Below are 26,306 nucleotides of genomic sequence, written 5' to 3'. Positions count from 1 at the left end.
GAGTTGAGGAGCAGCCCCTTCAGGTAACTATACAGGGGCTGCAACCTCTCACACTGAATATATACACGGCACGTGGACTCCTCCATGCCGCAGAAAACACATCTGATCTTGGAGTCCAGAAAGGAGCTTAAACTGTTGCACACGACAGCTCCCTGCAACAGTCTCCACCCCAGATCCCCAATGGTGCTGGGAAGGACTCCCGCATAGAGAGCCCTCCACTGGGGACCCTCGCCTCTGTCAGACAGCAAGATGACTCGCCAGTTTGATTGAGATTGGGCAATAAACAAAATTAATCAAAAAATGACACAGAAACCCGAGTCCCCGGGTCCTCAGCCCTGGTGTGAAGTACGCTGGCCACCAATTTTCCATTACTAACTCGCACCTCAGGCCCCGCCCAGTCTGGTTTAATTACTAAATGTATTCTAACTCAGGTTTCAGGCCTGTCATTCTGAGGGAAACAAGGCCTCATTTATTGCTGTGTCCCACCCGAGCGGCTGTTAATGGCTTTAATAAAATGGCAGCAAGGTTTTTTATAAAGGTGGAAAGAGGTGAAAAACGCAACTAGCGATACCTCAAAACTCATGGACAGAGAAATCCACTTCATCAGCGCCCCTGCGACAGGACTCAATATTCACCCCCTCCACCACTGGTGCACTGTGTCTGCAGTATGTACGGTCTACAAGATGACCACGGTCAGGCCGTGTGGAGTCAAGGGCCAGGCAACAGAATGGATGGAAAGATCGCTACAAACTTCCCTTAACTCCAACCCTCTGATTTCTGTTTTGTAGCCAGCTTTCCATCCATTCTGCTGCCTGGCCCTTCACTCCACATGGCCTGACCTGGGTCATCTTGTCGATCTTACATACTGTTATGGACAGCAAGCTGGTCACAAAACAGAAAACAGAGAGTAGGGGTTGGGAGTAGCTACTCAGACTGGCAAAAGGTGGGAAGTGGTGTTCCACAGGGATCGGCGCTGGGATCACTAATGTTCACCATTTACATAAACGATTTGGACACGTGAATCAGAAGAACAATTTCAAAGTTTGTCGATAACACCAAATTGGGAGGTAGAGTTAATACTGAGGAAGACAAAATGCAAGAAGACATTAATAAATTTCAGAATGGGCGTGTAATTGGCAAATGAATTTCACTGTAGGTCAGTGTGAGGTGGTGTGTTAATGAATTTCACTATGGATCAGTGTCAGGTGGTGTGTTAATGAATTTCACTATAGATCAGTGTGAGGTGGTGTGTTAATGAATATCACTATAGATCAGTGTGTGGTGGTGTGCTAATGAATTTCACTATAGATCAGTGTGAGGTGGTGTGTTAATGAATTTTACTATAGATCAGTGTGAGGGGGTGTGTTAATGAATTTCACTATAGATCAGTGTGAGGCGGTGTGTTAATGAATTTCACTGTAGATCAGTGTGAGGTGGTGTGTTAATGAATTTCACTATAGATCAGCGTGAGGTGGTGTGTTAATGAATTTCACTATAGATCAGTGTGAGGCAGTGTGTTAATGAATTTCACTATAGATCAGTGTGAGGGGGTGTGTTAATGAATTTCACCATAGGTCAGTGTGAGGTGGTGTGTTAATGAATTTCACTGTAGATCAGTGCAAGGGTGTGTGTTAATGAATTTCACTATAGATCAGTGTGAGGTGGTGTGTTAATGAATTTCACTATAGATCAGTGTGAGGTGGTGTGTTTTGGTGGGAATAAGGAGGCCACTCACTACTTGGACAAGGGGGTGAAATTGGGTTGCTTTGTGCCTCCCGCAATATTCAGCAGGAGGTTAGCGGCGGAGGTAGTCGGTAGCTCCCTGCGGCACTGCACCGCCGGCAATGACGTAATCGCCACGCGCAGCACCCCGGCTGCAACCTTGGGTTGCGACCCCTGACCTATCGCCGGACGCTATGTCCGACAGGGTCAGGGGTCGTTTCTGCAGCCGTGGCGATGCCACTTAAAGGGCAGGTGTCGGGCAGCAACTTTTTGTTTTGGCCGACAGCCAGCACCTGCCCCCTTCCCCTTTCTTCTTCGGGGTGTCGGCCGCGATCGCATAGCCCGGCGCTCCTCTTGATCTGACACCCCACTCCCCGGTGGTCCAGCATGGCCCCGGTGTGCGCAGTGCTAGGCCCCTCCCCTTTAATTAGGGAGGGAGGTCTGCTATGACATGGTGCTATGTGCCGACGGGCATGGTGCTGTTACACGAAGCGCCATCAAATTCACTGGTAGCGCCTCAAGAGGGAGGAGAGCGCTTCCAGTAGCACCCTGCCTCCTGCCTGGGGCGCTACCACTGAACTTAATGCGCAGGGGCGCTAACTTTTTCGGGGTGCTAAAATTAGCCCCGGCGCCACCAAATTTCTCCCTAAGAGTCTAAATGGGCTGGAGGAGCAGAGGGATCCAGGGATACAGATACACAAATCACTAAAAGTAGCAACACAGGTTAATAAGGCCGTTAAAAAAAAGCACTGGGCTACATTCGTAAACGAGCCTCCTGTTCCGTGCCTAGGAGCTCTGAACCATGGCAGAGAGCGGCTGGGACACTTTTCTCACACGCCTCGAGATTAACCCGCACGGCAACTTTGCTGTCAGTGAAGAGAGACAAGAAAGACCAATGTGCCGTTTGCTCCTCTCAGTGTGGCCCTGAAGGACTGTGTCCAGGCTGGAGTTCTGTTCCCACCGTACGATCCGCCCCCAGATTGCCCTTTCTGAGCTCCAGCCAGGTGATGCTAAACACTCAGGTGGGAAAGACAAAAATCTACAACAATGTGCTTAAAACAAAGTTGATTTATTTGACATCTATCCAGAATATTAAACTCCAGCCCAGTTCCCGGAGTTATTAACATCAGCAGAAACAATCCCCACCTGTCAGAATGAACATGGTTCAGTCCGGGATGTGATTAACAGCAGCAACAACAGAATCCAACTCCTGCAGTCACTTGTGAACCCGCTGGTGTCTCAGCAGGTGGGATGAGCGAGTGAATCCCTTCCCACACAGAGAGCAGCTGAACGGCCTCTCCCCAGTGTGAACTCGCTGGTGTCTCAGCCGGTGGGATGAGTTAGTGAATCGCTTCCCACACTCAGGGCAGGTGAACGGCCTCTCCCCAGTGTGAACTCGCTGGTGTGTCAGCAGATGGGATGAGCGAGTGAATCCCTTCCTGCACTCAGAGCAGGTGAATGGCCTCTCCACAGTGTGAACTTGTTGGTGTGTCAGCAGGTTGGATGACTCAGTGAATCCCTTCCCACACTCAGAGCAGGTGAACGGCCTCTCCCCAGTGTGAGTGCGCAGGTGTATAGTGAGCTCAGATGACCGCCTGAACCCAGTCCCGCATTGAGAGCACCTGAACGGTCTCTCCCCAGTGTGAACACATTGATGGCGTATCAGTTCCCAGGAACCTTTATAGCACTTCCCACAGTCCGAGCATTTAAAAGGTCTCTCATCAGTGTGAACTTGCTGGTGTCTCAGCAGGTTGGATGAGCGAGTGAATCCCTTCCCACACACGCAGGTGAACGGCCTCTCCCCAGTGTGAACTCGCTGGTGTGTCAGCAGGGTGGATGACTGAGTGAATCCCTTCCCACACTCAGAGCAGGTGAACGGCCTCTCCCCGGTGTGAACTCGCTGGTGTGTCTGAAGCTCAGATGACTGAGTGAATCCCTTCCCACACTCAGAGCACGTGAACGGCCTCTCCCCAGTGTGAACTCGGTGGTGTGTCAGCAGGTGGGATGACTGAGTGAATCCCTTCCCACACTCAGAGCAGGTGAACGGCCTCTGCCCGGTGTGAACACGCTGGTGTCTCAGTAGGTTGGATGAATTGGTGAATCCCTTCCCACACACGGAGCAGGTGAACGGCCTCTCCCCAGTGTGAGTGCGCTGGTGTCCCGATAGGTCAGATGACTGAGTGAATCCCTTCTCACACATGGGGCAGGTGAACGGTCTCTCCCCAGTGTGAACACGCTGGTGTATCAGCAGGTTGGATGACTGAGTGAATCCCTTCTCACACACGGGGCAGGTGAACGGTCTCTCCCCAGTGTGAACACGCTGGTGTATCAGCAGGTTGGATGAATTAGTGAATCCCTTCCCACACTCAGAGCAGGTGAACGGCCTCTCCCCGGTGTGAACGGTGCTTTTTGCTTCCATATTCAAAGGCCGATGATATTCAGTTCCTGATGAATCGAGTGACTGTCAGATCTTGACGTGATGTTTGGTTTGAGTTTCCCGTCTGCAAATCCTTCCCTTCTAATACCCTGTAAAATAAATTTAAAACAGGAAGCGTGAGAGAGAACCCACTAAAGAGGCAGGTTGTGAAATTGAGCTCAACGAAGCTGGTTATTTGTGGGGCCGGCACTAGAAAAAAGTGACCATGAAAGCTGCGGGATTGTCATAAAATCCCACAGGTTCACTAATGTCCCTCAGTGAAGGGAATCTGCCACCTGGTCTGGGACTCTGGCCTCTATGGGAAGAGAGAGAGAGAGGTGGGAGTGGGAGGGGGCAAAGGAGATGGACTTTATACATCTGCAACTCGACCAGAACTTTGACAGAACCTCCAAAACCTGCAACCTCCAGCACCTAGAAGGACAAAGGCAGAAGGTGCATGGGAGCACCATCATCTCCAAGTTCTCCCAGTCACACACCATCCTGACTTGGACATATATCGCCGTTGCACATCATCACTGGGTGAAAATCCTGGAACTCCTTACACAACAGCATTGTGGGAGTACCTTCACCACACGGACTGCAGCGGTTCAAGAAGGCGGCCCACCATCACCTTCTCAAAGGGAAGATGGGGATTGGCAACATATTCTGGTCTTGCGAGCGACGCACACATCCCAAGAATGAATTAAAACAAATCTGTATATGTAAAATGGATTAAAAGCCTCTACAGAAATACTTGTTCCTAAAACAATATTCTTTTACATTGTAGGGACAGTGTCTGTGTAACAACCTAATCTCCCCCAGAATCCACCTCCCTTGACTGTCACACATTGGAAATTGGTGGGTCCTCCTGGACTCAGAAGTACTGGGGGTTAAACCCAGCAGCTTCTCCTCCATCTCCACTCCAGCTCAAACTGAAGCAACAAAAAGACCTACACAGGCGGCCAGGGACCTACCTTCCGTCAGCCTGCAATAAAACTCTTCCTGACAGCCGCTGACTAATGGCGGCCGCAGCATCCACAATTCACCGCGCCCCAGAAACCGCTCTATCCACTGATTTACCCGCTGAGAGTACGCATGCTCCCCGGGGCCGCGGGCCATTCTGGGATCCTGGCTCCTGTCCTTTGCCCCAAGTCGGACTTGGTGGAACCGGCTGAAAAAACCGGGAAGCGGCGGCTCGGATGGGGGAGGCGCTGCACCCTGGGTTTCCTGGTGCCAGGGCCCTGGCCGCACGTCCACCGGGCCCGGCCGCTCTGATTCTGATTGAGTTTTTTGATGAGGAAACAGAGAGGGTTAATGAGGGCAATGCGGTTAACATGTTGTACATGGATTTCCAAAAGGCGTTCGACAAGTGCCACATAATAGGCTTGCCAGCAAAGTTGAAGCCCATGGAATAAAAGGGACAGTGGCAGCATGGATACGGAATTGGCAAAGTGACAGGAAACAGAGTAGTGCTGAACGGTTGTTTTTCAGACTGGAGGAAGGTATACAGTGGTGTTCCCCAGGGGTCGGTACTAGGACCACTGCTTTTCTTGATTGATATATATGTGACGTAGACTTGGGTGTACAGGGCACAGTTTCAAAATATGCAGATGACACAAAACTTGGAAGTATAGTGAACAGTGAGGAGGATAGTGATAGACTTCAAGAGGACATAGACATGCTGGTGGAATGGGCGGACACATTGGCGATGAAGTTTAACGCAGAAAAGTGCGAACTGATATATTTTGGTAGGAAGAATGAGGAGAGGCAATATAAACTAAAGGGTATAAGTCTAAAATGTGTGCATGAACAGAGAGACCTGGGGGTATGTGTGCACAAACCATTGAAGGTGGCAGGGCAGGTTGAGAAAGCAGTTCAAAAAGCGTGCGGGATCCTGGGCTTCATAAATAGAGGCATAGAGTCGAAAAGCAAGGAGGTTATGATGAACCTTTATAAAACACTGGTTTGGCCTCAACTGGAGTATTGTGTCCAATTCTGGGCACCGCATTTTAGGAAGGATGTGAAGGCCTCAGAGAGGGTGCAGAAAAGATTTACAAGAATGGTTCCAGGGATGAGGGACTTCAGTTCGGTGGATAGACTGGAGAAGCTGAGGTTGTTCTCCTTAGAGCAGAGAAGGTTGAGATGAGATTTGATAGAGGTGTTCAAAATCACAAGGGTTCTGGACAGAGTAGATAGAAACTGTTCCCATTGGTGGAAGGGTCGACAACCAGAGGACACAGATTTAAGGTGATTGGCAGAAGAACCAAAGGCGACATGAGGAAAAACTTTTATACTCAGCGAGTGGTTAGGATCTGGAATGCACTGCCTGAAAGGGTAGTGGAGGCAGATTCAATCACGGCTTTCAAAAGGGAATTGGATAAGTACCTGAAGTAAAGGAATTTGCCGAGTTACGGGGAGTGGGACGAGCTGAAGTGGTCTTGCAGAGAGCCGGCACGGGCTCGATGGGCTGAATGGCCTCTTTCTGTGCTGTAACCATTCTGATTCTATAAAATATTAGAAAGTTTGTTCTACAGAAGCACGGGGTTTATCTGCTTTTATTGATGAATTTAAAAAGTCTCTATTAAAACCTGAGCCAGTGTGTTGTGAGCCAAGGAGCCTTGTGTCCAATGCGGGGAATAAAGGCCCACAGCCTCCCCGGGCCCTGAACAAGTGACTGGAGAAACTCGCTGCCCCGCGGATCAGACAATCAGCCGGTGCTAGTCCCGCCCCTCGGGCTCTCCGATTGGTTGGAGGACCCGCCGCCGGCTCGCTCCTCCAGCCCCGTCCCGCTCGCTCCCTATTGGTCGGAAGCTCCCGTCAATCAGGCCCTGGGCCCGGGTCACGTGTCCCCGAGGAGATCACGTGCTCCGTCCAACTGCCGCCACTCGGCCTCTCAGGTTTTTCTATTTCTCTTTATTCTCTCCCGATCCACCACTTCCCCCCCCACCCCGCGTGATTCTCCACCCAATCGGAGCGGAGAAAACTCACTTTGCGTCACTGATCGCGACTCTGGAACCGACACCAAGGCCTTTCCCGGAATGGCCCGCGCCGACTCCGTCCGGCAGGATCCAAGTGCGCAGGCGCAGCTCTGAGTGGGGGAGGGGGGTTGGTCTCCTCTGGGTATGCGCGGTTATTACCCTTGGTGACCGGGAGGGGTCGCTGTGCCGGACTCGGCCCAAACCGCCGCTCCGTGTGCGCATGCGCAGACTATCGTCTGTCAATCAACCATCAGCCAGAAGAGGTCGCTGGTGAGACCAGTGAAGAAAGAAACACTTGCATTTCTATGGCGCCTTTCACCACCACTGAACGCCCCAAAGTGCTTTACAGCCAATGAAGTACTTTTGAAGTGCAGTCACTGTTGTAATGTAGGAAATGCGGCAGTCAAATAGCGCACAGCAAGCTCCCACAAACAGCAATGTGATGATGACCAGAAAATCTATCTTATTGTTAACTCTGTTTCTCTCTCTACGGATGTTGCCTGGCCTGCTGAGTGTTTCCAGCATTTCCTGTTGTTATTTCAGATTTCCAGCATCCGCAGTATTTTGCTATTATCCTTTTGTTACATTGATTGAGGGATAAACATTGGCTAGGACACCGGGGATATTTCCCCTGCTCTTTCCCACATTACAACAGTGACTACACCTCAAAAGTACTCCATTGGCTGTAAAGCACTTCAAGACATCTGCTGGTCATGAAAGCACTATATAAATGCAAGTCTTTCTTTCTCAAAATAGTGTCATGGGATCTTTTACATCCACCTGAGAGAGCAGACAGGGCCTCACTTTAATGTCTCATCTGAAAGACGCCACCTCTGACAGTGCCTCAGTACTACACTGGAGTGTTCGCCTGAATTTTTGTGCTCAAGTCTCTGGAGTGGGACTTGAACCCACAACCTTATGCCTCAGAGGCAAGAGTGCTACCATAGAGTCATAGATTTATACAGCACAGAAAGGGGCCCTTCGGCCCATCGTGTCCGCGCCGGCCATCAAGCCGTCTATTCTAATCCCATTTTCCAGCACTTGGTCCGTAGCCTTGTATGCTATGGCGTATCAAGTGCTCATCTAAATGCTTCTTGAATGTTGTGAGGGTTCCTGCCTCTACCGCCCTTTCAGGCAGTGAGTTCCAGATTCCAACCACCCTCTGGGTGAAAAAGTTTTTCCTCCGATCCCCTCTAAACCTCCTGCCCCTTACCTTGAAACTATGCCCCCTGGTTATTGACCCCTCTACTAAGGGGAAAAGTTCCTTTCTATCTACCCTATCTATGCCCCTCATAATTTTGTACACCTCAATCAGGTCCCCCCTCAGCCTTCTCTGCTCTAAGGAAAACAACCCCAGCCTGTCCAGTCTCTCTTCATAGCTGAAGTGCTCCAGCCCAGGTAACACCCTGGTGAATCTCCTCTGCGCCCTCTCCAATGCAATCACATCCTTCCTATAGTGTGGCAACCAGAACTGCACACAGTATTCCAGCTGTGGCCTAACTAGCGTTTTGTACAGCTCCATCATAACCTCCCTGCTCTTGCCTTCATTAGCCGAGGCATAGAATATAAGCATCCCATATGCCTTCTTAACCACCCTATCTAGCTGTCCTGCTGCCCTCAGGGATCTATGTACATGCACACCAAGGTCCCTCTGATCCTCTGTCCTTCCTAGGGTCCTACCATTCATTGTATATTCCCTTGTTAGTCCTCCCAAAATGCATCTCCTCACACTTTTCAGGGTTAAACTCCATTTGCCACACTGCTGCCCATCTAACCAACCCGTCTATATTCTCCTGTAGCCTGAGGCTTCCCTCCTCGCTATTTACCATTCCACCAATTTTTGTGTCATTTGCGAACTTACTGATCATACCTCCTACATTCATATCTTAATCATTAATGTACACTACAAACAGCAAAGGACCCAGACCCTGTGGTACACCAGTGGACACAGGCTTCCAGTCACGAAAACAACCTTCAACCATCACCCTCTGCCTCCTGCCACTAAGCCAATTTTGAATCCAATGTGCCAAATTGCCCTGGATCCCATGGGCTTTTACCTTCTTGACCAGTCTCCCTTGTGGGACTTTGTCAAAAGCCTTACTAAAGTCAATGTAGACCACATCAACTGGACTGCCCTCATCCACACACCTAGTCGCCCCCATCGAAAAATTCAGTCAAATTGGTTAGACATGATCTCCCCCTGACAAAGCCATGCTGACTATCCTTGATTAATCCTTGCCTCTCCAAGTGGAGACTAATTCTGTCCCTCAGAAGTTTTTCCAATAATTTCCCTACCACTGATGTTAGGCTCACTGGCCTGTAATTCCCTGGTTTATCCCTACTACTACCCTTCTTGAATAATGGTACTACGTTAGCTGTTCTCCAGTCCTCTGGCACCTCCCCTGTGGTCAGAGAGGTTCTGAAAATTTGTGTCAGAGCCCCTGCAATCTCCTCCCTTGCCTCACACAGCAGGCTGGGATATATCTCATCTGGGCCTGGGGGTTTATCCACTTTTAAGCCCGCTAAAACCACTAGTACCTCCTCCCTCTCAATACTAATTTGTTCAAGTATATCACAATCCCCCTGCCTGATTTCTATGCCTGCATCGTCCTTCTCCATAGTGAACACAGATGCAAAATATTAATTTAAAACCTCACCTACATCTTCTGGCTCTACACACAGATTGCCACTTTGGTCCCTAATGGGCTCTACTCTTTCCCCGGTTATCCTCTTGCCCTTAATATACTGATAAAACACCTTGCGATTTTCCTTTATTTTGCCTGCCAGTGTTTTTTCATGACCCCTCTTCGTTCTCCTAATTTCTTTTTTAAGTACCCCCCTGCACTTTCTATGCTCCTCTAGGACTTCCACTGTTTTTAGTCCTTTGTATCTGCCAAAAGCCTTCCTTTTTTTCCGAAACCATTCTTGTATGTCCCTCGACATCCAGGGTTCCCTGGGCTTGTTGGTCCCACCCTTGACCTTTACGGGAACATGTTGGCGTTGTACTCTCCCTATTTCCTTTCTGAAAGTCTCCCACTGCTCTGATGTGGATTTTCCTACAAGTAGCTGATCCCAGTCCACTTTGGCCAGATCCTGCCTTATCATATTAAAATCGGCCTTCCCCCAATTTAGAACCTTTATTTCCGGTCCATCTTTGTCCTTTTCCATAACTACTTTAAATCTCACCAAATTATGGTCACTGTCACCAAAATGCTCTCCTACTAACCCTTCTACCACTTGCCCTGCTACATTCTGTCGAATTAGGTCCAGTACTGTAATGTATGTACCTTTAAGGGGAGAACTACTTTTTACAGCTCCTGTATACTGTAAGTACCGGCAGTGACCACACCTGTATATAAACCCTGAGTAGTGATCTGTACAGTTAGTTTTAGAGTAACCCTCATTCAGTAAACACCTGTTGAATCGTTCTCTGCAGTCTTTTGTCTGATTATTGAAGGACACAACATTAAGATACACGGATCTAACAGTGGCGACGAGCAAGTTCGAACCTACCTGCAACTCCGGATCACCTCCTAGGGATTCGCTCCTGGAGAACAGTGGAAGAAGATCGAGTCCAGAAGCACGGGCTTCGACCACGGGCAACCGCCCAGTCATCCAGCGGAGATTTGAGCATCGCAGGGGAGGCTGTCGAGAGCCAGGCTTGGCTTTCCAGTCACGGTGGTCCAGCAAAACGGGCTGGCAACAGGTACTGCGCAGATACTTTCCGGACAGCGACGGGCTAGAGCCCGACCGAGCGGCACAGAAAAAGGCCGAGCAGCGTTGACGGGGGAGAGAGGGCAGAGCGCACAGGGCGCAGCCGGTGTTCAGGACCGAGCGGCGTCAACGGGGGAGAGAGGTGAGAGAGAGCAGAGCGCAGCCGGTGTTCAAGGGCCGAGCAGCGTCAACGGGGGAGAGAGGCGTGCAGGAAAACGCGCAGAGCGCAGCTGGTGTTCAAGGGACGAGCAGCGTCAATGGGGGAGAGGCGCGCGTAGGAAAACGCGAAGCGCTGCCATTGCCACGAGGACCACAGAGAGCGGCGTTGGCAGCAGCGCAGGAGCAGCGCACGAAACCCACAGGGCGTCACCATTTGCCACGAGGACCGGCGAGAGCGGCATTGGCAGCAGCGCGGGAGACGCAATTTTAAGCCGCAGCGGGGAAGAAGGGAAAGCGCGGGAGACACCATTTTAAGCTAGTCTACCCACACCCAAAAATGCCGAAGAGTGGCAGTATCACAGCGTACGACAATGAAGTCGAAGATTGGACGACATATGTCGAACGCATAGAAATATACTGCAAGGCGAATGAAGGAAGTGCCAGGTGACAAGAAAGCGCTGGTATTGTTGAATTCAATGGGTGCAAAAACGTACGGCTTACTACGAAACCTAGTAACCCCAGAGAAGCCAGTAGAAAAGGATTTTGAAAACATAGTGTCAATCCTACAGGACCACTTAAACCCCACACCGCTGCTAATAGCAGAAAGATTTAAGTTTCACAAAAGGAACCAGCATAAAGATGAAAGTAATGCTGAGTATTTAACGGAACTCCGCAAGCTATCGAAACACTGCCAGTTTGGAACGGGACTAGCAGATACTTTAAGGGACAAATTTGTGTGTGGGCTTCAAAGTGAAGGAACCCAGAAATGGCTTCTATCAGAAAAGGATCTTACGCTGGACAAGGCTTTCAGCATTGCAGTATCACACGAAGCAGCAGCACGGGGCGCTGCAGAGATACAATGGAGACCGCAAGAATATGGCACAAATGAAATGTCATACGGAACAGTGAAGTGCTATCGCTGCGGCAGAACAACACACGACCATAATGATTGCTGGTTCAAGGACAAAGTGTGCAGACAGTGTGGAAAAGTAGGACACATAGCAAGAGTCTGCAGGTCGGGAAAGAAAACCAGCAGCAAGAAATCTCCACAGGAGAAGTACAAGAAGGTACATAAGGTGATGGAGAGTAGTTCAGACAAACAGAAGAGTGATACAGACTCCGGAAGCAAGGAGCTGGGTTGTCTGAAACTACATAATGTGATCAAAACGGAGGATCACCAAACTATCTGGGTCACGCTCAAGATAGCAGGAGTCCAAGTGAAAATGGAATTGGACACAGGATCAGCCATAACAGTCATAAACCGAAGGGACTACAAGCGGCTATTCTCACATATACCCTTGAGGGATACAAAGATTGTCTTGAAGACGTACACGGGGCAAAAAGTCTACCCCAAAGGAAAAATAAGGGTGAAAGTTATATATAACGGCAAGGAAACACCAAAAATGGACCTATATGTATTGCCAGATGGAGGACCACTACTACTAGGACGTGAATGGATCCGGAAGGTACAGCTAGATTGGCATTCCATACAGGCACTGACTGTGGCTGACAAAAAGGATGATGACGTCACACCTGGGCGACTGTCAAAGATCCTAACTGACGTGAAAGAAGTGTTCCAGCAAGGACTCGGAACACTAAAAGGCATGACAGCGATGATTAAAATTGAAGAAAACGCAAGCCCAAAATTTTTTAAGGCCAGACCGGTACCTTATGCGATCCGCCCAGCCGTCGAAGCAGAGCTGGAGAGTCTGGAACGTTCAGGTGTACTGTCCAAGGTAGGCTGGAGCGAGTGGGCTACACCCATTGTCCCTGTGATGAAAAAGTCATTGAGCAGCACGCCTGGGGAACCAAGGAAGGTTCGCATCCGTGGGGACTTTAAGGTAACAGTGAACCCGGTCCTTCACACCGTACAATATCCACTTCCGCGGATTGAAGATATTTTCGCCTCGCTATCTGGAGGGAAACGCTTCACTAAGATTGATCTGGCCCAGGCGTATCTGCAAATGGAGGTAGAAGAAGCATCAAAAAAATACCTCACAATCAAGAACATAAGAACATAAGAACAGAAGAAATAGGAGCAGGAGTAGGCCAATCGGCCCCTCGAGCCTGCTCCACCATTCAATAAGATCATGGCTGATCTGATCCTAACCTCAAATCTTCTATCACTCTCCATCCACCCGAGCCCATGTGATCTCCCGGGAGAGGCGAAAAACCAGATAAAAGACCCAATGGCCAATTTGGGAGAAAAGAATCTGGGAAATTCCTCTCCGACCCATCTAGGCGATCGAAACTCGTCCAGGAGATCACTCTGTCCCTATATATTCTCCAGTACTTACCTTCTGTAAAGGCGATCTCCACCCCAGCCAGGAACAGGAATAAAACCATCTCCTGAAATCTAACACAGAATTAGAACACAGTAGGAGCAGAACCAGGCTACACGGCCCCTGGGCCCACTCCACTACCCACAGGGCCATGACCATTCCAAACCTAGACTCATGTCCAATTTCCTGCCTGCTCCCCGTAACCCTTAATTCCCTTTACTTCTAGGAAACTATCTATTTCTGTTTTAAATTTATTTAATAATGTAGCTTCCACAGCTTTCTGGGGCAGCAAATTCCACAAACCTACCACCCTCTGAGTGAAGAAGTTTCTCCTCATCTCAGTTTTGAAAGAGCAGCCCCTTATTCTAAGATTATGCCCCCTAGTTCTAGTTTCACCCATCATTGGGAACATCCTCACCGCATCCACCCGATCAAGCCCCTTCACAATCTTATATGTTTCAATAAGATCGCCTCTCATTCTTCTGAACTCCAATGAGTAGAGTTCCAATCTACTCAACCTCTCCTCATATGACCATCCCCTCAGCCCCGGGATTAACCGAGTGAACCTTCTTTGTACTGACTTGAGAGCAAGTATGTCTTTTCTTAAGTATGGACACCAAAACTGTATGCAGTATTCCAGGTGCGGTCTCACCAATACCTTGTACAACTGCAGCAATACCTCCCTGTTTTTATATTCTATCCCCCTAGCAATAAAAGCCAACATTCCATTGGCCTTCTTGATCACTTGCTGCACCTGCATACTAACTTTTTGAGTTTCGTGCACCAGGACCCCCAGATCCCTTTGTACTACAGTACTTTCCAGTTTCTTGCCATTAAGATAATAACTTGCTCTATGATTTTTCCTGCCAAAGTGCATAACCTCACACTTTCCAGTATTGTATTCCATCTGCCAAATCTCTGCCCACTTACTTAGCCTGTCTATGTCCCTTTGCAGGTTTTTTATGTCCTCCTCACTCACTACTTTCCGTCCCATCTTTGTATCATCTGCAAACTTTGATATGTTACACTCGGTCCCCTCCTCCAAATCGTTAATATAGATTGTAAAGAGTTGGGGACCCAGCACTGACCCCTGCGGAACACCACTAGTTACTGGTTGTCAGTCTGAGAACGAACCATTTATCCCAATTCTCTGCTTTCTGTTAGCGAGCCAATCCGCTACGCACGCCAGAATATTACCCCCAATCCCGTGATTTTTTATCTTGACCAATAATCTTGTGTGTGGCACCTTGTCAAATGCCTTTTGGAAGTCTAAACACACTACGTCCACTGGTTCCCCTTTATCCACCCTGTATGTTACTTCCTCAAAAAACTCAAGCAAATTTGTCAAACATGACTTCCCCTTCATGAAACAATGCTGAGTTTGTCCTATTAAATTATGTTTATCCAAATGTCCCGTTACTGTCTCCTTAATAATGGACTCTAACATTTTACCAACCACAGATGTTAGGCTAACAGGTCTATAGTTTCCAGCCTTCTGCCTACTACCCTTTTTAAATAAGGGTGTTACATTAGCAGTATTCCAATCTGCCGGGACCTTTGCTGAGTCCAGGGAGTTTTGGACAATTATTACCAATGCATCCACAATCCCTACCGCCACTTCCCTCAAGACCCTAGGATGCAAGCCATCAGGTCCAGGGGATTTATCCGCCTTGAGTACCATTATTTTACCAAGTACCACTTCCTTAGTGGTTTTAATCGTATTTAGCTCCTCCCCCGCTAGGGCCCCCTGTTTGTCCAGTGTTGGGATATTCTTAGTGTCCTCTACCATAAAGTCTGATACAAAATAATTGTTCAGCGTTTGCCATCTCCATGTTTCCCACCATTAATTTCCCGGTCTCATCCTCTAAGGGACCAACATTTACTTTAGTCACCCTTTTTCTTTTTATATAACTATAGAAACTTTTGCTGTCTGTTTTTATATTTTTTGCTAATTGACTTTCATAATCTATCTTCCCTTTCTTAATCAATCTTTTAGTTATGTTTTGCTGTCTTTTAAAGACTTCCCAATCTTCTATCCTCCCACTAGATTTGGCTACCTTATATGCCCTTGTTTTTAGTCGGATACTATCCTTAATTACTTTACTTTGCCACGGATGGCTATCTTTTCTTTTACACCCTTTTTTCCTCAGTGGAATATATTTTTTTTGGAAGTTGTAAAATAACTCCTTAAATGTACACGACTGATCATGTACCGTCTTACCCTTTAATCTATTTTCCCAGTCCACTCTAATCAATTCCGCTCTCATACCTTCATAGTCTCCTTTATTCAAGCTCAGCACGCTTATTTGAGATCCAACCTTCTCACCCTCTAATTGAATATGGAATTCAACCATGTTATAGTCACTCATTCCAAGGGGATCCTTTCCTAGGACATTTTTAATTAATCCTGTCTCATTACACAGGACCAAATCTAAGGTTGCTTGCCCCCTGGTTGGTTCAGTTACATACTGCTCAAGAAACCCATCCCTAATACACTCAATGAACTCATCCTCAAGGCTGTTTTGCCCAATTTGATTTGTCCAGTTAATATAATTAAAATCCCCCATAATTATAGATGTTCCCTTATTGCAAGCCTCAACTATTTCCTGATTAATACTCCGTCCAACAGAGTTGCAACTGTTCGAAGGCCTATAGACTACATCCACTAGTGTTTTTTTCCCCTTATTATTCCTTATCTCCACCCAAACTGTTTCACTATCCTGCTCCTTTGACCCAATATCATTTCTCTGTATTACAGTGATTCCTTCCTTTATTAACATAGCCACCCCACCTCCCCTCCCTTCCTGCCTGTCCTTCCTGATTGTTAAATAACCTGGTATGTTTAATTCCCAGTCATGGTCACCCTGCAGCCATGTTTCTGTAATGGCCACAAGATCATACCCATATGTCGTTATTTGTGCCATTAACTCATTCATTTTGTTACGAATGGTACGTGCATTCAGATAAAGAACTTTCAAATATGTTTTGTAACACTTAGTTCCTGTTTTTTCCCCTTTTAGTACTTTACTTTTTACTCCATACCTTCTGTCCCTTCCTGACACGTTCTGTTTTTTAATTCCCCCACTGCTACCTAAGTCTATGACCTTCTTTGTTGTCATTTCTATTATTTGCTCTCTAGAAACCTCCCCCCAACTAATTAGTTTAAAGCCCTCTCTACAGCCCTAGTTATATGATTCGCCAGGACTCTAGTCCCAGCACTGGCCAAGTGGAGTCCATCCCAACGGAACAGCTCCCTCCTGTCCCAGTACTGGTGCCAGTGTCCCAAGAAGCAAAACCCATTTCACAGCAGCAATCACAGCAACCTCACAGTGCAGATAGAGGCCATTTCGGCCCATCGAGCCTGCACCGACACATATCCCACCCGATCCCCGTAACCCCTACACCAACACATATCCCACCCTATCCCCGTAACCCCACGTATTTAATCCCCCTAACACTAAGGGTCAATTTTATCATAGCCAATCAACCTAACCCGCACATCTTTGGACTGTGGGAGGAAACCGGAGCACCCGCACGCAAACATGGGAAGAATGTGCAAACTCCACACAGACAGTCACCCGAGGCCGGATTCGAACCCAGGTTCCTGGCGCTGTGAGGCAACAGTGCTAACCACTATGCCGCACCAGTCTTTGAGCCACGCACTTAACTCTTTAATTTTATTTATCCTAGCCAAATTCGCTCGTGGCTCAGGTAATAACCCAGAGACTATTACCCTTGAGGTTCTGTTTTTTAATTTGACCCCTAGCTGCTCATACTCCTTTAACAGAACCGTCTTCGTTGTCCTATCTACGTCGTTTGTACCAACATGGACCACGACAACTGGATCCTCCCCCTCCCACTCCAAGTTTCTTTCCAGCCCAGAAGAGATGCCCTTAACCCTGGCACCGGGCAGGCAACACAGCCTTCGGGACTCCCGCTCTTGACTGCAGAGAACCCTATCTATCCCCCTAATGATACTATCCCCAACCACTACAACATTTCTTTTTACTCCCTCCACTTGAATGGCCCCCTGTACCACGGTGCTGTGGCCAGGTTGCTCATCCTCCCTGCAGTCCCCGCTCCCGCCCTCACAGGGAATCAACACCCATAAAGGTCTCTACCAATACAACTGGCTGGTATTCGGGGTAGCATCAGCTCCCGCTATTTGGCAGAGGGCAATGGAACAAGTCCTGCAAGGGATCCCAGGGACCCAGTGTTATTTGGACGACATCCTGGTCATGGGCGAAAATGACAGTGATCACCTTGCCAACCTGGAGCAGGTGCTCACTAGATTGCAGGAATATGGGCTGTGAGCTAACCGCCCCAAATGCGAGTTTTTTAGAAAACAGATCTCGTATTGTGGCCACGTTATCAATAAAGAGGGGTTACATAAGAACATAAGAAATAGGAGCGGGAGTAGGCCAATCGGCCCCTCGAGCCTGCTCCGCCATTCAATAAGATCATGGCTGATCTGATCCTAACCGCCAATCTACTATCACAGAACCATCTCCTGAATCTAACAGAATTAGACACACGAAATAGGAGCAGGATCAGTCCCCAGAGAAGATTGAGGCAGTAGTCAAGGCTCCAGCACTGGAAAATGTGTCACAACTGAGGTCGTTCCTCGGGCTGGTAAACTACTACCATAAGTTCTTGCCAAATTTGTCTACAATACTACACCCACTGAACACCCTACTGCAAACTGGGGTGCCATGGAAGTGGAGTGACGAATGTAGACGAGCTTTCCAGAAGAGCAAAACACTAATCACATCGAAAGAGGTATTGGCCCATTACAACCCGGCATTACCAATTCGGTTGGCATGTGATGCGTCACCCTACGGCATTGGAGTGGTGTTGTCGCACAAATTCTCAGACGGCTCAGAGAGGCCAATAGCCTTTGCGTCACGATCACTAACCTCAGCCGAGCGTAACTATGCCCAGATTGACAGGGAAGCCCTCAGCCTAGTGTGGGGAGTGAAAAAGTTCAATCACTATCTGCATGGGCAGAAGTTCACCTTGCTGACTGACCACCAACCACTTATCTCCATCTTTAATCCAAAGAAGGGCGTTCCGGTGATGACTGCACAACGGCTACAAAGATGGTCCCTTTTTCTAGGGGCGCACCAATATGAAATCGAGTATAAGGGCACGAAACAGCATGGAAACGCTGATGGGCTATCACACCTGCCACTGCCTACTGCGGAGGAAGCACCAGCAGTGGATCCTGTCAAAATATTTCATTCGACTATAATTGAATGCTTGCCAGTAACTAACTCTAGTATAAAGAAGGAGACCCGAAATGACCTGACACTGTCTCGGGTATATGATTTGACGGTGAAGGGATGGCCAGCACATGGCGACTCACTGTTGCCAGCATTCTCATCCAGAAGAGAACAGCTGTCAGTATGCCAGGCGACCTTGATGTGTGGATCCCGAGTGGTAATTCCACCCAAGTTAAGGGAGAGCGTGCTCAATGAGCTTCACAAAGGTCATCTGGGAGGGGTAAAAGTGAAAAGCCTAGCCAGGGCTTATGTCTGGTGGCCGGGAATCGATAAACAAATCGAGGACCTGACGAAGAGCTGCTCAGGATGCCAGAAAGTCCAAAATGCACCACCACAGGCCCCTCTACACCCATGGGAGTGGCCCTCATCTCCATGGCAATGGGTGCATATTGATTTTGCTGGTCCATTCATGGACTCAATGTTTTTAATAGCCGTGGATGCGCACTCGAAATGGCCTGAGGTCATCAAAATGTCCTCCACCACCACGGAGAAAACTATTGCAGTCCTACGGACCATTTTTGCCAGGAATGGCTTGCCAGAACAGATTTGCTCCGACAATGGAACACAGTTTGTGTCCGAAGCGTTCCGGAGGTTCTTGAAAAAGAATGGGGTAAGGCATTACACATCCGCCCCGTATCATCCAGCCACAAATGGATTGGCTGAGCGGTTCGGACAAACCTTTAAGAAGGCAATAAAGGCTATGTACAATGACAACATTCTGCTGCAGCACAAGGTGGACAATTTCCTGTTTGCCTACCGGAATGCGACACATGCAGTCACCAACCAGGCCCCAGCCATGATGTTCTTTAAGCGAAGGTTAAGATCTCGCCTGGACTTGCTCAGACGAAACGTACGAAGAGATGTTGAGAGTAAGCAATTCCAGCACATCCATGAGAAGCCAACAAGGAGCTTCAATGTAGGGCAACCAGTCTTGGCCCGCGACTACCGAACAGAAAAATGGCAGCCAGGAACGATATGCACAGGGCAGGGCCCACTAATGTACACAGTGGACGTTGGGGAGAGCATCGTGAGATGCCATGCTGACCAGATCCTAGAGTCACAAGAACAAGTCAACCCCATGCCTCGCCCATACGTACCTGGTGATGAACCCGACATACAGGTAGCATCTACCCCAGAAACAGTAGCATCGGAAGCTGATGAACCAACAGACGACAGGGGGCCAGAATCGCCTCCGCACCAAGAGCAAGACACTTGGGAAAGGCGCTATCCAGAAAGGATCAGGAAGCCTCCCCAAAGACTGCATTTATAAATAGACTATTTTCAGCTAATGTTGCATGTTAAAAGTGCTAATTGTAATTAGTTTGATATTTAATTGTTAAATGAGTGTTATGGTACTGTTAATCTAAAAGTGGAGGAATTGTAATGTATGTACCTTTAAGGGGAGAACTACTTTTTACAGCTCCTGTATACTGTAGTACCGGCAGTGACCACACCTGTATATAAACCCTGACTGGTGATCTGTACAGTTAGTTTTAGAGCAACCCTCATTCAGTAAACACCTGTTGAATCGTTCTCTGCCGTCTTTTGTCTGATTATTGAAGGACACAACATTAAGATACACGGATCTAACAAGTACTGCCCCCTCTCTTGTAGGACTTTCTACATGTTGGCTGAAAAAGCTCTCCTGGATGCACTTTAAGAATTCCACACCCTCTAAGCCTTTCACACTCTGACTATCCCAGTTGATATTGGGGAGGTTGAAATCCCCAACAATTATTACCCTATTATTTCGACACTTCTCGGAGATTTGCCTACATATCTGTTCCTCAATCTCCCCCTGACTGTTTGGAGGCCAAAAGTACACTCCCAGCAAAGTGCTTGCCCCCTTTTTCTTTTTAAGTTCTACCCATATGGCCTCATTAGAGGAACCTGCTAAGGTATCATCCCTCCTTACAGCAGAAATTGACTCCTTGATTGATATTACTAACCTGATTTTTGGTCAACTCTTGGAGTATTCACGTTTAATAAATCTGCGGGAGAAGGAGTCGCTTCACTTGTACTGGTGCCTGGGGCCTGATCACCTTCCCCAGGAGCAAGGCCTTGACGCTGACTTTGTTCACTTGTACTGGTTCCTGGGGTCTGATCACCTTCCTCAGGAGCAGGGCCTTGATTCTGGGGGTGTTCTGTTGCACCGCTTGGTGTACTTGAGAAGAGCCCCATCAGGGCGAGTGCGGTAGGGTCAGGGGGTGAGTGCGGGAGGGTCAGGGGGTGAGTGCGGGAGGGTCAGGGGACGAGTGCGGAAGGGTCAGGGGGCGAGAGCGGGAGGGTCAGGGGGCGAGTGCGGGAAGGTCAGGGGGCAAGTGCGGGAGGGTCAGGGGGCGAGTGCGGGAGCATCCATCTCCAGGGCCAGTGTGTATCTGAGTCAATGGGACTCACTGTGACCTTTCTCCCCAGTCCATCTCCAGGATCAGTGTGTATCTGAGTCAATGGGACCCTCTCTGACCATTCTCCCCAGTCCATCTCCAGGACCAGTGTGTATCTGAGTCAATGGGACTCTCTCTGACCTTTCTCCCCAGTCCATCTCCAGGATCAGTGTGTATCTGAGTCAATGGGACCCTCTCTGACCTTTCTCCCCAGTCCATCTCCAGGACCAGTGTGTATCTGTGTCAATGGGATTCTCTGACCATCCTCCCCAGTCCATCTACAGGACCAGTGTGTATCTGAGTAAATGGGAATCTCTCTGACCTTTCTCCCCAGTCCATCTACAGGACCAGTGTGTATCTGAGTAAATGGGAATCTCTCTGACCGTTCTCCCCAGTCCATCTCCAGGACCAGTGTGTATCTGGGTCAATGGGACTCTCTCTGACCTTTCTCCCCAGTCCAACTCCAGAACCAGTGTGTATCTGACTCAATGTGACTTTCTGACCTTTCTCCCCAGTCCATCTACAGGACCAGTGCATATTTGAGTCAATGGGACTCCCTCTGACCTTTCTCCCCAGTCCATCTCCAGGACCAGTGTGTATCTGGGTCAATGGGACTCTCTCTGACCTTTCTCCCCAGTCCATCTCCAGGACCAGTGTGTATCTGAGTCAATGGGACTCTCTCTGACCTTTCTCCCCAGTCCATCTCCAGGACCAGTGTGTATCTGAGTCAATGGGACTCTCTCTGACCTTTCTCCCCAGTCCATTTCCAGGACCAGTGCGTATCTGAGACAATGGGACACTCTCTCAGCTTTCTCCCCAGTCCATCTCCAGGACCAGTGTGTATCTGAGTCAATGGGACTCTGACCTCTCTCCCCAGTCGATCTCCAGGACCAGTGTGTATCTGAGTCAATGGAACACTCTCTCACCTCTCTCCCCAGTCCATCTCCAGGACCAGTGTGTATCTGAGTCAATGGAACTCTCTCTGAACTTTCTCCCCAGTCTATCTCCAGGACCAGTGTGTATCTGAGTCAATGGGACTCTCTCTGAACTTTCTCCCCAGTCCATCTCCAGGACCAGTGTGTATCTGAGTCAATGGGACTCTCTCTGACCTATCTCCCCAGTCCATCTCCAGGACCAGTGTATATCTGAGTCAATGGGACTCTCTCTCACCTTTCTCCCCAGTCCATCTCCAGGACCAGTGTGTATCTGAGTCAATGGAACTCTCTCTGAACTTTCTCCCCGGTCCATCTCCAGGACCAGTGTGTATCTGAGTCAATGGGACTCTCTCTGAACTTTCTCCCCAGTCCATCTCCAGGACCAGTCTCTATCTGTGTCAATGGGACACCCTCTGACCTTTCTCCCCAGTCCATCTCCAGGACCAGTGTGTATCTGAGTCAATGGGACTCTCTCTGACCTTTCTCCCCAGTCCATCTCCAGGACCAGTCTCTATCTGTGTCAATGGGACACCCTCTGACCTTTCTCCCCAGTCCATCTCCAGGACCAGTGTGTATCTGAGTCAATGGGACTCTCTCTGACCTTTCTCCCCAGTCCATCTCCAGGACCAGTGAGTATCTGAGTCAATGGGACTCTCTCACCTTTCTCGCCAGTCCATCTCCAGGACCAGTGTGTATCTGAGTCAATGGGACTCTCTCTGACCTTTCTCCCCAGTCCATCTCCAGGACCAGTGTGTATCTGAGTCAATGGGACTCTCTCTGACCTTTCTCCCCAGTCCATCTCCAGGACCAGTGTGTATCTGAGTCAATGGGACTCTCTCTGACCTTTCTCCCCAGTCCATCTCCAGGACCAGTGTGTATCTGAGTCAATGGGACTCTCTCTGACCTTTCTCCACAGTCCATCTCCAGGACCAGTGTGTATCTGAGTCAATGAGACTCTCTCTGACCTTTCTCCTCAGTCCAACTCCAGGACCGGTGTGTATCTGAGTCAATGGGACTCTCTGACCATTCTCCCCAGTCCATCTCCAGGACCAGTGTGTATCTGAGTCAATGGGACTCTCTCTGACCTTTCTCCCCAGTCCATCTCCAGGACCAGTGTGTATCTGAGTCAATGGGACTCTCTCTGACCTTTCTCCCCAGTCCATCTCCAGGACCAGTGTGTATCTGAGTCAATGGGACTCTCTGACCTTTCTCCTCAGTCCATCTCCAGGGCCAGTGTGTATCTGAGTCAATGGGACTCTCTGACCTTTCTCCCCAGTCCATCTCCAGGACCAGTGTGTATCTGAGTCAATGGGACTCTCTCTGACATTTCTCCCCAGTCCATCTCCAGGACCAGTGTGTATCTGAGTCAATGGGACTCTCTCTGACCTTTCTCCCCAGTCGAACTCCAGGACCAGTGTGTATCTGAGTCAATGGGACTCTCTGACCTTTCTCCCCAGTCCATCTCCAGGACCAGTGTGTATCTGAGTCAATGGGACTCTCTCTGACCTTTCTCCCCAGTCCATCTCCAGGACCAGTGTGTATCTGAGTCAATGGGACCCTCTCTGACCTTTATCCCCAGTCCATCTCCTGGACCAGTGTGTATCTGAGTCAATGGGACTCTCCCTGACCTTTCTCTCCAGTCCATCTCCAGGACCAGTGTGTATCTGAGTCAATGGGACTCTCTCTGACCTTTCCCTCCAGTCCATCTCCAGGACCAATGTGTATCTGAGTCAATGGGACTCTCTCTGACATTTCTCCCCAGTCCATCTCCAGGACCAGTGTGTATCTGAGTCAATGGGACTCTCTCTGACCTTTCTCCCCAGTCCATCTCCAGGACCAGTGTGTATCTGAGTCAATGGGACTCTCTCTGACCTTTCTCCCCAGTCCATCTCCAGGACCAGTGCGTATCTGAGTCAATGGGCCTCTCTCTGACCTTTCTCCCCAGTCCATCTCCAGGACCAGTGTGTATCTGAGTCAATGGGCCTCTCTGACCTTTCTCCCCAGTCTATCTCCAGGACCAGTGTGTATCTGAGTCAATGGGACTCTCTCTGACCTTTCTCCCCGGTCCATCTCCAGGACCAGTGTGTATCTGAGTCAATGGAACTCTCTCTGACCTTTCTCCCCAGTCCATCTCCAGGACCAGTGTGTATCTGAGTCAATGGGATTCTCTCTGACCTTTCTCCCCAGTCCATCTCCAGGACCAGTGTGAATCTGAGTCAATGGTACTCTCTCTGACCTTTCTCCCCAGTCCATCTCCAGGACCAGTGTGTATCTGAGTCAATGGGATTCTCTCTGACCTTTCTCCCCAGTCCATCTCCAGGACCAGTGTGAATCTGAGTCAATGGGACTCTCTCTGACCTTTCTCCCCAGTCCATCTCCAGGACCAGTGTGCATCTGAGTCAATGGGACTCTCTCTGACCTTTCTCCCCAGTCCATCTCCAGGACCAGTGTGTATCTGAGTCAATGGGACTCTCTCTGACCTTTCTCCCCAGTCCATCTCCAGGACCAGTGTGCATCTGAGTCAATGGGACTCTCTCTGACGTTTCTCCCCAGTCCATCTCCAGGACCAGTGTGTATCTGAGTCAATGGGACTCTCTCTGACCTTTCTCCCCAGTCCATCTCCAGGACCAGTGTGTATCTGAGTGAATGGGATCCTCTCTGACCTTTCTCCCCAGTCCATCTCCAGGACCAGTGTGTACTTGAGTCAACGAGACTCTGTCTGACCTTTCTCCCCAGTCCATCTCCAGGACCAGTGTGTATCTGAGTCAATGGGACTCTCTCTGACCTTTCTCCCCAGTCCATCTGCAGGACCAGTGTGTATCGGAGTCAATGGGACCCTCTCTGACCATTCTCCCCAGTCTATGTCCAGGACCAGTGTGTATCTGAGTCAATGGGACTCTCTCTGACCTCTCTCCCCAGTCTATCTCCAGGACCAGTGTGTATCTGAGTCAATGCGACTTTCTCCGCAGTCCATCTCCAGGACCAGTGTGTATGAGTTAATGGTACTCTCTCTGACCTTTCTCCCCAGTCCATCTCCAGGACCAGTGTGTATCTGAGTCAATGGGACTCTCTCTGACCTTTCTCCCCAGTCCATCTCCAGGACCAGTGTGTATCTGTGTCAATGGGACTCTCTCTGACCTTTCTCCCCAGTCCATCTCCAGGACCAGTGTGTATCTGAGTCAATGGGACTCTCTCTGACCTATCTCCCCAGTCCATCTCCAGGACCAGTGTGTATCTGAGTCAATGGGACTCTCTCTTACCTTTCTCCCCGGTCCATCTCCAGGTCCAGTGTGTATCTGAGTCATTGGGACTCTCTCTGACCTTTCTCCCCAGTCCATCTCCAGGACCAGTGTGTATCTGAGTCAATGGGCCTCTCTCTGACCTTTCTCCCCAGTCCATCTCCAGGACCAGTGTGTATCTGAGTCAATGGGCCTCTCTCTGACCTTTCTCCCCAGTCCATCTCCAGGACCAGTGTGTATCTGAGTCAATGGGACTCTCTCTGACCTTTCTCCCCAGTCTATATCCGGGACCAGTGTGTATCTGAGTCAATGGGACTCTCTCTGACCTTTCTCCCCAGTCTATATCCGGGACCAGTGTGTATCTGAGTCAATGGGACTCTCTCTGACCTTTCTCCCCAGTCTATATCCGGGTCCAGTGTGTATCTGAGTCAATGGGACTCTCTCTGACCTTTCTCCCCAGTCTATATCCGGGACCAGTGTGTATCTGAGTCAATGGGACTTTCTCTTACCTTGCTCCACAGTCGATCTCTGGAAGCTCTTTGAATCGGAAGGGTTCTCTCTGGTTGGTGCTCACAATCCTGTGTTGGTTCAGCTGCTGTCGTTCCTCAGTCTACAATCCCTGTTTACTCTCAGCTGAGCACCTTCCTCAATCACACCATCATTCACCGGGAGATCTAATTGTGGCAGAGCAGCAAATAAGAACAATATTGAAAGCGTGAAATAATGTAATGTAGTCTTTTAATCTGCTTACTAATAATTCAATTTGAAGGCCGAGTATTTGTTTGATTTTGTGCCTTTCCTCAGATCCCCAGTTGCGGGGCTGTGTGTTTAGTTTGGAGATTCTCCTGACAGTAAATTTTCGGCCTCCTGAGACTCCCCCATTCTCACTGCTCTGGGCGGAAATGCGCCATTTTCTGTGCGAGTTACTGACCGGAGCGGTGACCTAAACTCGGGGCTGAGCAGCCGCTGTCGGGCCGAGATCCCTCAGTCACAGAGCGGGCCCTGTAACCCAGGCAACCAGCCTGTTTCTCAGCGGCTAGCGCCGCTCGGCCCAGCACACAGCTAACCCAGGTTCAGCAGGGGAGCGGCACTGCGCCTGCGCCGGAGGGCAGGGGAGCGGCACTGCGCCTGCGCGGGAGGGCAGGGGAGCGGCACTGCGCCTGCGCCGGAGGGCAGGGGAGCGGCACTGCGCCTG

The 26,306-nt window shown here is 49.3% G+C and overlaps 1 protein-coding gene across 3 annotated transcripts; it reads right to left on the bottom strand.

Moving 5' to 3' along the window:
* Positions 1 to 2,805: 2,805 nt before the first annotated feature.
* LOC147083617 (uncharacterized) lies at positions 2,806 to 26,210 on the bottom strand. 3 transcript variants are annotated; one of them, XM_085980174.1, is made up of 3 exons: positions 25,621 to 26,210; positions 6,524 to 6,642; positions 2,806 to 4,248 (listed from the first exon to the last, which is right to left on the bottom strand). In XM_085980174.1, exon 3 carries the CDS (start codon positions 4,139 to 4,141, stop codon positions 2,939 to 2,941), a length of 1,203 nt encoding a protein of 400 aa, XP_085836300.1. In that variant the 5' UTR covers positions 4,142 to 4,248; positions 6,524 to 6,642; positions 25,621 to 26,210; the 3' UTR covers positions 2,806 to 2,938. The 3 variants fall into 3 exon arrangements, with proteins under 3 accessions (XP_085836300.1, XP_085836299.1, XP_085836297.1); XM_085980173.1 differs by lacking the exon at positions 6,524 to 6,642 and having other exon boundaries at positions 25,621 to 25,785; positions 25,863 to 26,210; XM_085980171.1 differs by lacking the exon at positions 6,524 to 6,642.
* Between the last annotated feature and the right edge of the window lie 96 nt (positions 26,211 to 26,306).

Source organism: Somniosus microcephalus, unplaced genomic scaffold (genome assembly GCF_052327205.1).
Source record: "Somniosus microcephalus isolate GS21.2 unplaced genomic scaffold, FLI_Smic_1.0 scaffold59, whole genome shotgun sequence".
Taxonomy (NCBI): domain Eukaryota; kingdom Metazoa; phylum Chordata; class Chondrichthyes; order Squaliformes; family Somniosidae; genus Somniosus; species Somniosus microcephalus.
The sequence above is the reverse complement of the archived record's forward strand: the minus strand, read 5'-3'. Positions and strand labels throughout refer to the sequence as shown.

What these genes read in the sequence shown, in the direction of transcription:
- LOC147083617 (XM_085980174.1), bottom strand. Translation starts at nt 4,141, where the DNA reads ATGGAAGCAAAAAGCACCGTTCACACCGGGGAGAGGCCGTTCACCTGC.